At 42.1% G+C, this 17000-nt stretch overlaps 1 protein-coding gene across 2 annotated transcripts in view; it reads right to left on the minus strand.

The window, feature by feature from the left end:
- Positions 1 to 10956, minus strand: part of WNT10A (Wnt family member 10A) — a 58876-nt gene extending 47920 nt beyond the window's left edge. Inside the window, exon 1 of one of the 2 annotated variants that reach the window (XM_077273180.1) lies at positions 10489 to 10956. In XM_077273180.1, the coding sequence (XP_077129295.1) occupies positions 10489 to 10625 (137 nt within the window). In that variant the 5' untranslated portion in view covers positions 10626 to 10956. Of the gene's footprint in view, positions 1 to 6431; positions 6573 to 10488 lie in introns of those variants that run through there. The other variant, XM_077273181.1, reaches the window with a different exon arrangement.
- Between the last annotated feature and the right edge of the window lie 6044 nt (positions 10957 to 17000).

Here is a 17000-nt window from a genome sequence, read left to right on the forward strand (position 1 = left end):
GGATGCTGCAACTTGGATGGACCAACACGGGCCGGGGAAAAAACGAACATGTGCACGGACTCATATACAGTGGGGAAAAGAAGTATTTCATACACTGACGATTTTGCAAGTTTTCCCACCTACAAAGAATGGAGAGGTCTGTAATTTTTATTGTAGGTACACTTCAACTGTGAGAGACGGAATCTTGAAAACAAAATCCAGAGAATCTCATTGTATGATTTTTACGTAATTTGCATTTTATTGCATAAAATAAGTATTTGACGTAATAGAAAAACAGAACTTAATATTTGGTCCAGAAACCTTTGTTTGCAATTACAGAGGTCAGACATTTCCTGTAGTTCTTGACCAGGTTTGCACACACTGCAGCAGGGATTTTGGCCCCCTCCTCCATACAGATGTGCTCCAGATCTTTCAGGTTTCGGGGCTGTTGATGGGCAACATTGAGTTTCAGCTTCTTCCAAAGATTTCCTATTGGGTTCAGATCTGGATTCTGGCTAGGCCACTCCATGACCTTTAAAATGCTTCTTATGGAGCCACTCCTTAGTTGCCCTGGCTGTGTGTTTCGGAACATTGTCATGCTGGAAGACCCAGCCACGACCCATTTTCAATGCTCTTACTGAGGGAAAGAGGTTGTTGGTCATAATCTCCTGATATATGACCCCATCCATCCTCCCTTCAATACGGTGCAGTCATCCTGTCCCCTTTGCAGAAAAGCACCTCAAAGTATAATGTTTCCCCCACCATGCTTCACAGTTGGGACGGTGTTCTTGGTGTTGTACTCATCCTTCTTCCTCCAAACACAGCGAGTGGAGTTGATACCAAGAAGTTCTATTTTGGTCTCATCTGACCACATGACCTTCTCCCATGCCTCTCTGCATCATCCAGATGGTCATTGGTGAACTTCAGATGGGCCTGGACATGTGCTGGTGTGAGCAGGGGGACCTTGCATGCCCTGCAGGATTTGAACCCATGACGGTGTAGTATGTTACTAACGGTAATGTTTGAGCCTATGGTCCCAGCTCTCTTTGGGTCATTGACCAGTTCCTCCCATGTAGTTCTGGGCTGATTCCTGACCTTTCTCAGAATCATCTTTACCCCACGAGGCAAGATCTTGCATGGAGCCCCCGACCGAGGAATATTTATAGTCATCTTGTGTTTCTTCCCTTTTAGAATACTTGTGCCATCAGTTGTTGCCTTCTCACCAAGCTGCTGCTTTCCTACTGTCTTGTAGCCCATCCCAGCCTTGTGCAGGTCTACAATTTTGTCCCTGGTGTTCTTAGACAGCTGTTTGGTCTCGGCCATGGTGGAGAGGTTGGAATGTGATTGAGTGTGTGGACAGGTGTCTGTTATACAAGTAATGAGTTCAAACAGGCGCAATTAACACAGGTAATGAGTGCCGAGTAGGAGGCTTCTTACAGAAAAACTAACAGGTCTGTGAGAGCCAGACTTCTTGCTGGTTGGTCGGTGATCAAATACTTATTTCATGCAATAAAATGCAAATTAATTATGTAAAAATCCTACAATGTGATTTTCTGGTGTTTATTTTTAGATTCTCTCTCCATTCTTTGTAGATGGGAAAACTTGCAAAATTGTCAGAATTTCAAATACTTATTTTCCCCACCATAATAACATGGGGACGAGTGCTATCCGTTAAAAGTATGGATAACATTTGTACGATTTTTATGGGCATGTGCATGAGCACTTTGTGACACTGTGCAATTTTGTGATCACTTTGTGACACAGGGTTTAGTTTAGTGATCACTTTGTGACACAGGGTTTAGTTTAGTGATTACTTTATTACACAGGGTTTAGTTTAGTGATCACTTTGTGACACAAGGTTTAGTTTAGTGATCACTTTGTTACACAGGGTTTAGTTTAGTGTTCACTTTGTTACACAGGGTTTACTTTAGTGATCACTTTGTTACACAGGGTTTAGTTTAGTGATCACTTTATTACACAGGGTTTAGTTTAGTGATCACTTTGTGACACAAGGTTTAGTTTAGTGATCACTTTGTTACACAGGGTTTACTTTAGTGATCACTTTATTACACAGGGTTTAGTTTAGTGATCACTTTGTTACACAGGGTTTAGTTTAGTGATCACTTTATTACACAGGGTTTAGTTTAGTGATCACTTTGTGACACGAGGTTTAGTTTAGTGATCACTTTGTGACACAGGGTTTACTTTAGTGTTCACTTTGTGACACAGGGTTTAGTTTAGTGATCACTTTGTTACAGAGGGTTTAGTTTAGTGATCACTTTGTGACACAAGGTTTAGTTTAGTGATCACTTTGTTACACAGGGTTTAGTTTAGTGATCACTTTGTGACACAGGGTTTAGTTTAGTGATCACTTTGTGACACAAGGTTTAGTTTAGTGATCACTTTGTGACACAGGGTTTAGTTTAGTGATCACTTTGTGACACAAGGTTTAGTTTAGTGATCACTTTGTTACACAGGGTTTAGTTTAGTGTTCACTTTGTTACACAGGGTTTAGTTTAGTGATCACTTTGTTACATAAGGTTTAGTTTAGTGTTCACTTTGTTACACAGGGTTTAGTTTAGTGATCACTTTGTTACACAGGGTTTAGTTTAGTGATCACTTTGTTACACAGGGTTTAGTTTAGTGATCACTTTGTGACACAGGGTTTAGTTTAGTGTTCACTTTGTGACAAAGAGTTTAGTTTAATGATCACTTTGTTACACAAGGTTTAGTTTAGTGATCACTTTGTTACACAAGGTTTAGTTTAGTGATCACTTTGTGACACAGGGTTTAGTGTTCACTTTGTGACACAAGGTTTAGTTTAGTGATCACATTGTTACACAGGGTTTAGTTTAGTGATCACTTTGTGACACAAGGTTTAGTTTAGTGATCACTTTGTGACAAAGAGTTTAGTTTAGTGATCACTTTGTGACACAATGTTTAGTTTAGTGATCACTTTGTGACACAGGGTTTAGTTTAGTGATCACTTTGTGACACAGGGTTTAGTTTAGTGATCACTTTGTGACACAGGGTTTAGTTTAGTGATCAATTTGTTACACAGGGTTTAGTTTAGTGATCACTTTGTGACACAGGGTTTACTTTAGTGTTCACTTTGTGACACAGGGTTTAGTTTAGTGATCACTGTGAGACAGGGTTTAGTTTAGTGATCACTTTGTGATACAGGGTTTAGTTTAGTGATCACTTTGTTACACAGGGTTTAGTTTAGTGATCACTTTGTGACACAGGGTTTAGTTTAGTGTTCACTTTGTGACAAAGAGTTTAGTTTAATGATCACTTTGTTACACAAGGTTTAGTTTAGTGATCACTTTGTTACACAAGGTTTAGTTTAGTGATCACTTTGTGACACAGGGTTTAGTGTTCACTTTGTGACACAAGGTTTAGTTTAGTGATCACTTTGTTACACAGGGTTTAGTTTAGTGATCACTTTGTGACACAAGGTTTAGTTTAGTGATCACTTTGTGACAAAGAGTTTAGTTTAGTGATCACTTTGTGACAATGTTTAGTTTAGTGATCACTTTGTGACACAGGGTTTAGTTTAGTGATCACTTTGTGACACAGGGTTTAGTTTAGTGATCACTTTGTTACACAGGGTTTAGTTTAGTGATCACTTTGTGACACAGGGTTTACTTTAGTGTTCACTTTGTGACACAGGGTTTAGTTTAGTGATCACTTTGTGAGACAGGGTTTAGTTTAGTGATCACTTTGTGACACAGGGTTTAGTTTAGTGATCACTTTGTGACACAGGGTTTCATTTCATCATCACTTTTAAATATTTTATGATTACATCTTTTGAATTACAGAATGTATGCTTTGCAAACAGCACCCTATAGCTAAGCATCCAATGAATACCCTGTAATTAGTGGGAATACTGTAGCAGCACGATTTAATTTAATTCTTAATATTATCTTTCTCTAGGAAAGATGGGTGACAACCATTTTGGACACCATTATAGCTCCTATGGGGCTTATCATCCAGATTTCTTACAGTCCGCAAACTAACTGCTCAGTTATTCAGGGACAATTTCATATAGAACTTATTTATATCTACAAGATGAAGGCCCATAGACCTTGCAGCATTATGTGGGCGCTATATGGTGATATTACATGTGCACTGGATGGCTCTATATGGCCCTAATATGTTTTTTCTATGCTATTATATGGGACTTTAAAGTGGAACAATATGGCCCTAATAAGTGTTCACTGTATGGTGCTAACATGTAGGGACATTTTGGCGATATGAGATGTTCACTTTATAGTTCTATTATTTGAGCACTATACGGTTTAATTATCTGCTCATTGTATGATGCTGCACTGTTATATAGCTACTATATGGTGCTATCATGAGTTCACACTGCAGTGATATAATGAAAAGCTATTATCTAGGCAGTATAAGACACTATCATGAGTGTTATGTGGATACTATATCGTGCAATTTTGCGTCCAGTGTATGATACTATTATTTGGACACTACATTGTGCTAATTTGTGCTCATCCTATGGTTCTTCTATGTAAAGCTATTATTTAGGCACTATACGGCCCTATTAAGTGTTCAATGTATGGTGCTATTATGCAGGCACTATGTGGCCACCTCATGTGTTCCCCTTATTGTGCTACTATGGTGGCACTATACGGTGCTATTTTGTTTTCACTTTATGATGCTATTAATTAGTCCTAATATGCAGGTACTATATGGCGTTATTATGTTTTCATTATATGGCAGTAATACGTGGGTATTTTGTGCCATTACTATACATTCATTATACACTGGCAATATGTGGGTACTGTATGGCACTATGTGTGACCACTATTTGGTGGTTTTATTTTGGTGCAGTGGAAATAAGTTTTAGTGACTTTGTAGTGGTGAACTGGATCTAATCCGAGATCTTTAGGGAAATCAATTTTTCTACCCCTTCTACTACGTTGTGGCTTCCATGGGGGGCTTGATATTAGGGGGATCCATCATGATACTGACGTGTGTTGGCTCACGCTAGTAAATACATAATAAAGCCAAACGTGATACATAAAGTGACAATTTCTCCTCATTGCTAGGTGATTCAATAATGTCTGCCCCTCCCCCTCTATAGACACAAGTCATTACCAGGGTCCCGACGGCTTTTGTCTGCTATTCATGTGTCAGACAAAATATTTTGTTTAGCAAAAATCTTTCATTTATTTTAAGGGATTTCATATCTGCGGCTGTTTCCATGTGTCTTAAAGGGACGGCTCCCATTGGAAGAGTTTCACTTTAATTACAAACATCAATAATTTGAGTACAGAAAAGATTATGCTCAGCTACTTCTATGCCAGGACAGACAAAGGTCTGTGGAAAAATCTGGGGCGCGTCTACCAAAAAAGGGAAATCATGAGCTATCATAGTGACCGCAAAATAATGCCATGCGGTGCTTACATAATTTTGCAGTACAATGCTAATACGGTATAACAGCACCCAGTGAACACATTACGGCGTTATACAGTGCCTAAGTAATACCACTGTACAGAGCTGCCTGGTTGTACCATTCAGCGCCCACATTATACTGCCATATAGTGATTACATTATAGAACCATACTATATAGTTGTACTTTAAGCGGTTTTATCAGGTTTGAAAGTTATTCTCTATTCGCCGGATAGGGGATAACTTTCTTATAGCTGTGGGTCTGACTGCTGGGACCCCCAGCGATGCCGAGAACCCGAGATCTGTCGATCATGCGCACGTCTGCTCCATCCATTCTGATTGGAGTGCCAAGGACCAACTGAGCGCAGCGCTGTGCTATCTCCAGCAGTCCCATGCAACGCACGTGATCAACCTCTGCTCCATTCACATGAGTTCTCTGGATCAGTGGAGGTTTCAGCAGTTGGACCCCCAGGGAGCGGGAAGTTATCCTATACTTCAGTGATAACTTTCAAACTTGAGAATAACTCTTTAAGGATTTCCTAATATATGACTGCACAAAGCCGTGTCATACCATGAATGAAATACTTCCATAACGTGCACTCCGTATATGATAGTACCATATAATGAACACAAATCAGTGACTATACTGTTCATAAATAATTCCGCCAGACAGTACCAAATAATGCAATAAAGCTACATGATGCGGACGCCCAACAAGCAGCTCCTTCTAGCTCAGCTTCCTGTATCCCTGCGAGTCGTCGTATGCAGTAATACACACAGTTATATGAGTGACTTGGATTGCCATCCAGGATTCCAGGAGAGTTGGGTACCGAGCTGTAGTGGCAGCCATATTGGATGACTCGCAGGGTTATAGCGGTAGTCTGTATCGAGATCATCCTAGAAACCGAGAAATGACTGTAGAAACTGGTTATGGCGGCAGTTTTGGGTTGTATATTATGAGATGACAGTTTTACAACCTTTAGTAATTGAGTTGTTCCCCAGTGCGACCGGATCATCCACATTGCCCACAACACATTACCTGGAACCTTTCTCTTTAATATCATAGGTTTCGCTGTACTCAGGGCAAATACTGGTGAGAACCTGCTGTCTGCGACCAGTGTTCATAGGGCCTAAAGTACTGAAGTGTCTAAAGTACTTATTGTAGGCCCTCTTTTATCAAAGTTGCTCATAGCAACCAATCACAAAGCAGCTTTCATGTCTCCAGAGCAGTTTGAAAAATAACAGCTGAGCTTTCATTGGTTGCCATGAGCTGTCATGTCTATATTACTTACTGTAGGCCCTGCTTTATCAAAACTGTCTTTATTGCCCACAGCAACCAATCGTAGCACAGATTTCATTTCTCCAGCGCAGTTAAACAAATGAAAGCTGAGCCCTGATTGGTTGCCATAGGCTGCCATGTCTAAACTACTTACTGTAGGCCCTGCTTTATCAAAGTTGTTTTTGTTGCCCATAGCAACCTATCACAATGCAGATTTCATTTCTCAAGAGCAGTTTGAAAAATGAAAGTTGAGCCCTGATTGGTTGCCATAGGCTGCCATGTCTAAATTACTTACTGTAGGCCCTGCTTTATCAACACTGCCTTTATTGCCCATAGCAACCAATCATAGCACAGCTTTCATTTCTCCAGCACAGTTAAACAAATGAAAGCTGAGCCTTGATTGGTTGCCATGGGCAACAAAGACCATTGCCCTGTAAGGTCTTCTTCATACACCGAGCATTTTGGATGTTTTTTTCCATCTAGTTATGTAGAAAGAGGAAAAAAACAATGTTTTAGAGTAGCAGCAAAATGAATGAGGTTTCTAAAACCTGCGTTTTGTTTTTTAATCATAAATGCAGCATGTCAATTCTTCAGTGTTTTTATAGCTTTCTTTATCCATTGAGATCAGTGGAAAAAATACACATTAGTTTCTGGACAATAAAAATGCAACAAATCCACTCAAATTAATGCGTATTTGACGCTACGATTCTCTGGTAATTGTCGGTGTTTCTGCTGCCTGTCAGCATACCCTTATGAGGACCTGTATCTTTCTGGGACAGCTGAGGGACCATCAATATGGCTGCTGAGTATCCCATAGGGTACTGTTCACACTCGGCATTTCCTGTGTGTTATTTTTCGCAGGAAGCAAACAGCGGTAAATCTGCACTGAGCTTCATCCTCACGTAGCGTCCCCAGCGCCGCAGTGATATCCGCAGCCATGATTGTGAAGGAGGATCGGGGAAGACGCACATGTCACCTCCATCAGCGCCATACACCGACATGTGGCGGATCTCAGACCCTCACCGCCGGCCGATCTGCGCTGCCGATTATATTTGCCAGCACGTGTGTCAGATTTTAAGAAAGCTCAAGATTTTCTGCAAGCAAATACTCCAGGAAAAACCCTCCATGCTTTTTGCACCGTGTGAACGTTAGCCTAAATTATGATTTTTTTTATGCTGAGACCAATTTGTTTTCTCATTTGTCTCAATAAGGAAAAAAAAAAAGGAATAAAAATGCTGAAATAACGGACATGTCGCAATTTATAAAATTAAATTTACAGCAAGTTAAAGGAAAAAAACATGAGAAAAATGTTAAAAATGTAATTCCTTTTCTGCTACTTTGAAATGCTATGGGGAGCTTTTCTCTCCTCAAATAACGAAATGTAAAGATGCGTCAATACCGCTACCTGTGAAGTAGCCCAGGGGGCACCACTCAGCTTTCTCAGTCTCCTGCAGGGTGTGAGTCCTGTGTGAGTCAGGACAGATTTATGAAGAATCTGGGAAAGCTGGGTGATAAAATGCAAAGTGTGACACTTACAACTCCCACCTCCTTGTCACCCTGCTTAGAGTATAGTCACTCTGGGCGGCAGACAATATGGCAGCACTTTATAGCCTTTTTACCCAGCTTTCCCATGCATGTGAATGGAAAATCTGCCACTTGTCAGACCCAGCTTTTCCAGGAATGGATATAACTATGGAGCAACTGAATGCAAATTTACTTTTAACCACTAGAATGATTGAAGGTGTAAAGCACCAGCTGGCGCACGAGCGGTTAATGTTGGAAATGTCATCAAAATGGGCGTATAATTCCTCCCTCCACCGCTCGCATTAATGTGATTTAATCACTTGACTTTCCTGTACTTGCTGTAATGCAATTATATTTACTCCATAGAGGCGAATGGGTAAATCGTGACTCCCTCGCCCCCCCATCCTACAGACCATATAGGAACCACACAGGGGTCTATTATCTGCTGCACTGGGTCCAGCTCTGCCCCTTGGGGGGGGGGGGGGGGGATAATAACCACATTATATTGGAATGGAACAGAATTGTTACATTTGCATCCAATCAAAATTGCGCCAATATTTTATTAATCCAAATTTTTTTAATCCCTTTTTTAAATTACTGAATTCAAGAAAAAAAAAATGAAATACTTGTCGCTTTATCTGTAAACGTTACATTATATGTCACCGTGTAGATGGCGATAGATGGAGAGGACGCAGAGCAGAATTCACTACATTCTTCTCCACCAGCGAGACATGTGGACAATTAGTGGTTTGGACGCAGCAAGGTATCTGCGACGCTTTGAAGACAGTGGAAGAGCTTAGATCAGCAAATCATCATGAAGAACTATTATTATGGTGAGAAAACGAAATAATCCGACCTATTCGCCATTTATTTATGATTTGGCGTGGAAAACTGAATAAATCGATTTAAAAGGGAATCATTGCAAGGTGAATTTAATTTGCCAAATATCCACAGATGAATGTGCCAATATCAGAACGTCTGCATCAGAATGGGGAATATTTTACTGTTTATATTACTTTTTAGGACAGTTACAATGACCATAAAACGCTTCCGATAAACAATGCGACAAGATACCTTCACATTAGCAATTTTACATGGGACTGCAGGTAGACCCTTATGGTGCACCTAAAGAGTTAGGTGATTAAGTCCTGCCTCACTAGGTTACTTAGCGAGGCCACAACAAGCAGAGATCAGTGACTCATGATGATTTCACAGCGTGCTATTTACTGTTACACAGGACTGCACGTAAATCTCCTGCATTATCGTTACTTTGAGAGTCTTAAAAAATGTTCTCCCATTTATAGTAAACTCAGCTTTGCAAAATCTATATCACAGCAGAGGCAGATGTGGAAGAGCAGCGATTAATAATAATTTCACATTGACAATGTTACATGGGACTGCAGGTACATTTACTGCATTATATCAACTTAGAGTCATCAAAATGGCCAAATGATTCAGCCCCAAATGACAAACTGAGGTATGTTTCATCTACGTCACTATGAACCAGAGCTGCATGACTCATGATGATGTCATAATGTTATGGTCTCCTTTACATAGGACTGCGGGCAAACCTACTGCATTATCTCAACTCAGAGAGTCATCAAAAAGTGAAGAATTAATTTAACTGTGAGTTCTGTTACATCTACGTCACTATGAAGCAGCTCTGAGTGACTCATAATAATATCACAAAGTTGTAATCTCCTTTACATAGGACTGCTGAGACACCTACTGCCTCAACTCAGAGAGTTATCAAACAGTAAAGAGCTGACCACAAACTCAGTTCTGTTACAGTATGAGGCCACGTTCACACCAGCAGTATTTGGTCAGTATTTTACATCAGTATTTGTAGCCAAAACCAGGAGTGAGTGATAAATACAGAAGTGGTGACTTGTGTCTATTATACTTTTCCTCTCATTGTTCCACTCCTGGTTTTGGCTACAAATACTGATGTAAAATACTGACCAAATACTGGACGTGTGAACGTGGCCTGAAGCAGAGCTGAGTGTCTCATGATTTCCCAGTGTGTTATAGTCTCTTTTACATAGGACTGCTGATACACCTACTACATGAACTCAACTCCGCTAGTTATCAAACAGTAAAGAACTAACCAGTTCTGTTACATTTATGTCACTATGAAGCAGAGTTGAGAGTCCCATGATTCCCCAATGTGTTAGTCTTTTTTTTGCATAGGACTGCAGGTAAACTTACTGCATTATCTTAACTCAGATACCCAATCAATGCAGAACTAATGACAAACTCATCTCTGCTGCATCCCTCATCTCAGCTGCTTTACCTCTGCATGGAGAGCAGGAGTCCCACCAGGATAGAGAAGATGCCAGGAAGGTGCCAGGGTGCCATGATGCCTGTCTGTCCAGCGCCTGGGATGCTCCCGTCACCTTTACCCGTTCCTTCCCTGCTTCCTAATTTCATGGATGTGTAACTCTCCAAGGTTCATCTTTCTTTTTCCACTGGAGAGAACTTTTCCTGATGGAGGAGACCTGACAACTTTTAGGATCGGTCTTTTCCTTCTCTGACACCTCCCAGAGTTCAGGATCAGCGATGCCTGGAGCTCAGTCCCAATCCCATCCTCTGCACAGGTTCAAGGTCTTCTATCTCTGTCCTGTCCTATAATCCTCAGTGTTCCTCCGGGCAGTCTCCGGCGGTCTCTTCCCCCTTGTGATCCCTGGCTAGAAGTTTAGGATTTGGGCTGTTGGCTGCAGGGAGCTGTCACACACCACTCTGCTCTCCTGCTGAGAGCTGCTTCCCCTGTGACTCTCCACCTCTTTAAATTCCCCTCTCCACATTGACAGTCACACACTCCCCCTGTCTCTGTCCTTCCCTCCCCTACTATCATCTGTTGACAGGAGCAAGTATTCCGCTCACCACACAAGTTATCCCTCTTAATGATACCCATTACTTACAAAGGAGTCCATTACAGGGCAATTCCCTCTAAAATAATACACAGTCTCCGGGAGATGCGGCTCTTCTCTCTGCTTCTGACAAAGCTGGCTGACAACCAACGTTCCCACAGGTTCAGCTCTCATGTGAGTTGTCAGCCAGATTCCCAATTGGCAATCCTATCTCTTTTTTTAGGACATATAATAAGGCGCCGTTCCCACGATGAGTATTTGGTGAGTTTTGATGTTGCAGATTTTCTGCACCTATTAAGTAAACAACAAATAATTCCAGCGGATCTATCCTACTTGGCAGTTAAAATCCATTTTATTGTTTCATCTTTAAAATAAACCATTTTGCAGAAATCAAAGAAAGAGTACACAGCTGCGTTATGCATGCAGACAACGCGTTTTGACCTTCTTAGGTCTTTATCTAGGTCTCTATTAAGTAAAATAGATTACTTGTGTAAGAAAACTCACCGAAAACTACTAGATACTCTAATAGTGACGCGAGATCTGGTAATGAAAGAGTTCGTCATTCTGGAGTCTGGGAAAGCTGGCTGACAACCAATATTTGCACCATTACAGCTCGCACAAGGGTTGTCAGCCAGCTTTCATAGACTCACATTTGGCAAATCTGCTATATTTCGGCAGTAAAATGTCACTGTAGCGTATGCTACTTGGTAAACAATCGCCTAAATGTAGCTGACAACCATTATTTCCAATGTTACAACTCTCAAAGTGGTTGTCAACCAGTTTTCACAGAATCCCAGTTGGTAAATGTGCTTTGTTAGGCAGTAAAATGGTAGGGTGCTACATTATAACTTATGGGTTTGCCATTCAAAAGTCTGACAACCAATATCACTGCTCTCGTAAGGGTTGTCACACAGACTTCATAGATCATTCTGCTTTGTTAGACTCCGTTCACACCTCCATGTGTCATGATCCGTGATGCACAGAGAGGCCGCAGGTCTCCTGACCCGAAGTCATCCGTTTCCTATTGATATATCGGGGGTCAGGTGTGGATCGGCAGACCCTCGGCCATTCTATGTATCGCAGTCTGCACCCGGGCCATGACACACGGAGGTGTAAATCCAGCCTAAGCAATAACATTGTAGCACAGGATCTGACACCCCATAAACCAATATTCCTGCCATTACAATTCTCATAGGGGTTGTCAGACAGTCTTCCTAGATTTTCCTTGTGTTGTTAGTCACGAATAAGTGTAGTGCACATTCTTGTTTATTGTATTTGTCTATGTTTGCCCCCTTTTCACATGTAAAGCGCCATGGAATAAATGGCGCTATAAAAAATGTATAATAATAATAATAATAATCTTCTACCCCGTATATACAAGGGTTTGCCTTTCTAGGGTTGACAACTAATACTCCCACCATTACAACTCTCACAGGGGTTGTCACACTGATAATGGAATTGTAGAAGCCTGTCACTGGATAAGTAAGACCCCAGAAGTCTGGGAACGTTGGGGGGCATCATCTGTGGGGGCCGTAATATCGGCTGTCATTCAATAATTATCAATAACAAAAGGGAGAAAATGTTTCAAAAATTTCATAGAAAGGAAAGACTCGAGGACTTGGTGACATTTCAAAGTAGAAATGATCTTTTTTAACTTGTCGCCTAAGGGTGAAGGATGAACCATCATAAAAGTAGCATAGTTGTGGAAGCTTTACCTTTAAGGAGGGGGTTGTATACAGTAAGTGTGAAGATGCAGTAGACTCCATGGCCGATGCTGGGGGGTTAATGCTCTTTTCTCTTTTTATTACCAGAGCTTTGAAGGTAAATTATTCATCAGAGAACCTTTTAGACCCTTTATGGATTATTTCAGAGCCGTTCTGTTGACAATGCCGGGGTCAGGTGACCGGGACAGTGGTCAATATTGATATATTAGTAATTATTTGGGAACCTTGCATTTCCCCTTTAAGGAGCAGTAACCACTGACAAGCCTTTATTTAACCACAGCTCTGTTACATAATTCCCGTGACGGAAATATTAAATGTAGCCAGTTCCGTTTTACCTATGAGTCACCTGATGGAGGATATAGCACACCGATGTGAAAAGCACATGGGGGTCACAGCCCAAAAAGGGGTAAAGTGGACTCATTGTGAATACATCAAACTATAGAAGAAATATCTGTTATTAGGAGGAAATAGCAACTTCCTCACCCTCCAGCAGCTTGTAGTTCCTTTTTTCTGTAAATTGTGTCAGAAATGATCCCAAATAGTAAATTGGTGTAATTCATTATAGAAAAGACAGAGAGGAGGGGAGAGGAGGGATATGCAGCTGCAGCTTCTCACTGTGTCTGTGAGACTGCCTGCTGCAATCTGATTGGCTTAGAGCACAGATTACAGCTCTAACATCACACTGCAAAGAGAAAATGTGCACAAAGTAGCAAAAAGAAAGGGACACAAAATCTGTTCTGGATTTTTGTAAAAGGGCCTAAAAAAATGAGACCTGATTCATTTTATAGATCTCTGTTTGCTGTAATTGAATGGGAAACTTTGAATTTTTCACTTAGAGGTTGAAAGCCTGTCCAGACCTAATAGTTTACTTATTTTTCCAGATGAGGCAATAATCTATGACCTAAAGAACCTGGAACCAGACTGATACATTTCAGCTGTACTGATACATTGTAACAAACACTCATCACAGGAGGTTAGAGCTGCTGAATCTGGTGTGTTTCAGCTCATGGAACATTGGCTAATAAATCCCCAGCTGTGAGAAGTATTAGGTCAAAATGTCTGGGGGTGAATAGGAGACAGCAAGCTGCGGCAGGAATTTGGAAAAACAGTTGGGAATGAATGGGTTAATCTGACGGCCCAACTCTTTGAGCCCAGGAGGGTAAAGGCCCAGGAGGAGAAAGTCTCAGGATGGGTGCTGCATGTTTGTCATGGACAATTTCCTAAGAATTCACAGCTAGGGATGCAGGACCTGCGCTCGGGGATTCCTGTTAACATGTTCACTGCTGACTGCTGCCAACAGGGGCCACAGTATTAACCAGAATCCCGTGCAGTGAGGAAGGAAAGACCCCGGGATAATTTATTAGTCATTTGACATATCTTGGCTCATTTGCAGCCAAGCGGGAGGAACATAAAATAAATTACGGCGATCACAATAAAAGGAGATGTTTGTGGAGGGGAAGTCGCTTAAATCAATGTGTAACGAAAAGTTCTTCAACTTTCTAATAAACTTTTGTGTTCCAATTCTTTGCAGTTTCTATTATTTCCGCTTGATGTCAGTGAACGAAATCGTCCAGAAAATGATTTTGTAACAGTTGCATCAATTCTTAAAATTCATCTAAAGAATTTAAAGGATTATTCTCAGAAGAGCAATGTATCCTCTATGCATAGGATAGGGAACGACTTGCTGATTGCTGAGGGTCTGACCACTGAGACCCCCCAGCCTTGCCAAGAATGTCTCTGCAGCCCAGAGAGCAGGTGCAGAGCCCCCTCTAAAATGGAGCAGAGATGTGCATGCTCGGCCTCCCCTCCATTCATCGTCTATGGGACTGCTGGAGAAAGCTGTCTACAGCACTCCACTAGACAATGACTGGAGTGGAGGTTTAGCTTGTGCATCTCTGCTCCATTCAAAAACAGAGCCCCCATCTTGGAATAGATGGGGGGTCCCAGCGGTCAGACCCCTGCATTCAGCAAGTTATTCACTGTCCTAAAATTAGGGGATAACTTCCTAACCCTTTAATTTTGCATTCAAGATCACTGCTTCCTGTCAGTGAATGCAAACATTCCTGTTTAACTCCACAGTTTATCATTTTTTGTGATATAGGCCAGGGACGGACATATCATTGGTGCAACCTGTGAAGCCGCACAGGGGCCCCAGAGGTAAAGAAGGGGCCACTACTGCCTCCAAAGCAGGTGGAATTGTGCATTGTGAGGAGCTATTGGGCTGCAGAGGATCCATATACCGTTCTTTGCACAGGGGCCTCTCCTATCCATGGTGTAGACATTCCTACTCTCCTGATAGTTTGTTACAATGTATCACCACAGGTGAAATGTATCTTTGTAGATGGGGATGTGAGTGGGGAAAAAAATCAATAATAAAAAAAAAGCAATGTATTTGCAAACGCAGTCATGTTAATGTAACTTGTAACGTGCTGTTTAATAGCAAAGTATCACTAGAATATTTCCCTCCCTCCTATTGATGAAACGCACCATTTCTATGCGATGATGCACAAGTCTGTGCCGGGGAAGCTCCTCTTCGGTAGGTCACATACTTCTCGCCGGCAGCCTGGAGCTCTTGTCCTACTCTTCTCATTACAATATACAGTAACATGTAAAGCTTCACGCGTCCCTGTAATGCCGCGGCGTCCCAGACTCCACCGCCGCACGCTGACAGCGGCTGCTCATAAATTACGCAAATATGCTTTTATCTGCGTCAACAACATAACAGGAATTTCAGTAACAATGTAGCTCAGCGAGGTTTTCTGTAATATGCGCTGTGTCATTGTGCAGACCTGTGATTTTATCATTGTGCTGCATGATGAAAGAGCATTAGAAGTGCAGCACAATGTGTAATTACACCGCTCGCATATTTACTGCTCTACTCCATCGCTAATTACACACAGGACTTTGTGTGTGTCTACACTGTAGGTTTAAAGGGAATGGAACTTCACACTTCATCTTTCTAGGAAATCATTAAAGTATTTGAAACATTTTTTACATATATTTAGCAAGGGTCTGATGCACTATTTCACTAGTATACAGATATTTACACTGCTCAAAAAAATAAAGGGAACACTAAAATCCCATGTCCTAGATATCTCTGAATGGAATCTTCCAGTTGTAAATCTTTGTTCATTACATAATGGAATGCGTTGAGAACAATAAAACCTAAAAATGATCAATGTAAGTCACAGCTAATATCCCATGGAGGTCTGGAGTTGGAATGATGCTCAAAATCAAAGTGGAAAATCAAATTACAGGCTGATCCAACTTCAGTGGAAATACCTAATGACAAGGTAATGATGCTCAGTAGTGTGTGTGGCCTCCACGTGCCTGTATGACCTCCGTACAACACCTGGGCATGCTCCTGATGAGGCGGCAGATGGTCTCCCTCTAGACCTGGACTAAAGCATCTATCAACTCCTGGACAGTCTGTGGTGCAACGTGACGTTGGTGGATGGTGCGAGACATGATGTCCCAGATGTGCTCAATCGGATTCAGGTCTGGGGAACGGGCGGGCCAGTCCATAGCTTCAATGCCTTCATCTTGCAGGAACTGCTGACACACTCCAGCCACATGAGGTCTGGCATTGTCCTGCATTAGGAGGAACCCAGGGCCAACTGCACCAGCATATGGTCTCACAAGGGGTCTGAGGATCTCATCTCGGTGCCTAATGGCAGTCAGGCTACCTCTGGCGAGCACATGGGGGGCTGTGCGGTCCTCCAAAGAAATGGCACCCCACACCATTACTGACCCACTGCCAAACCGGTCATGCTGAAGGATGTTGCAGGCAGCAGATCGTTCTCCACGGGCGTCTCCAGACTCTGTCACATGTGCTCAGTGTGAACCTGCTTTCATCTGTGAAGAGCACAGGGCGCCAGTGGCGAATTTGCCAATCCTGGTGTTTTGTGGCAAATGCCAAGAGCCTGCACGGTGTTGGGCTGTGAGCACAACCCCCATCTGTGGACGTCGGGCCCTCAGAACATCCTCATGAAGTTGGTTTCTAACCGTTTGTGCAGACACATGCACATTTGTGGCCTGCGGGAGGTCATTTTGCAGGGCTCTGGCAGTGCTCCTCCTGTTCCTCCTTGCACAAAGGCTAAGGTAGCGGTCCTGCTGATGGGTTGTTGCCCTCCTACGGCCCCCTCCACATCTCCTGGTGTACTGGCCTGTCTCCTGGTAGCGCCTCCAGCCTCTGGACACTACACTGATAG

The sequence above is a fragment of the Ranitomeya variabilis genome, chromosome 7, assembly GCF_051348905.1.
Source record: "Ranitomeya variabilis isolate aRanVar5 chromosome 7, aRanVar5.hap1, whole genome shotgun sequence".
NCBI classification, from domain to species: Eukaryota; Metazoa; Chordata; class Amphibia; order Anura; family Dendrobatidae; genus Ranitomeya; species Ranitomeya variabilis.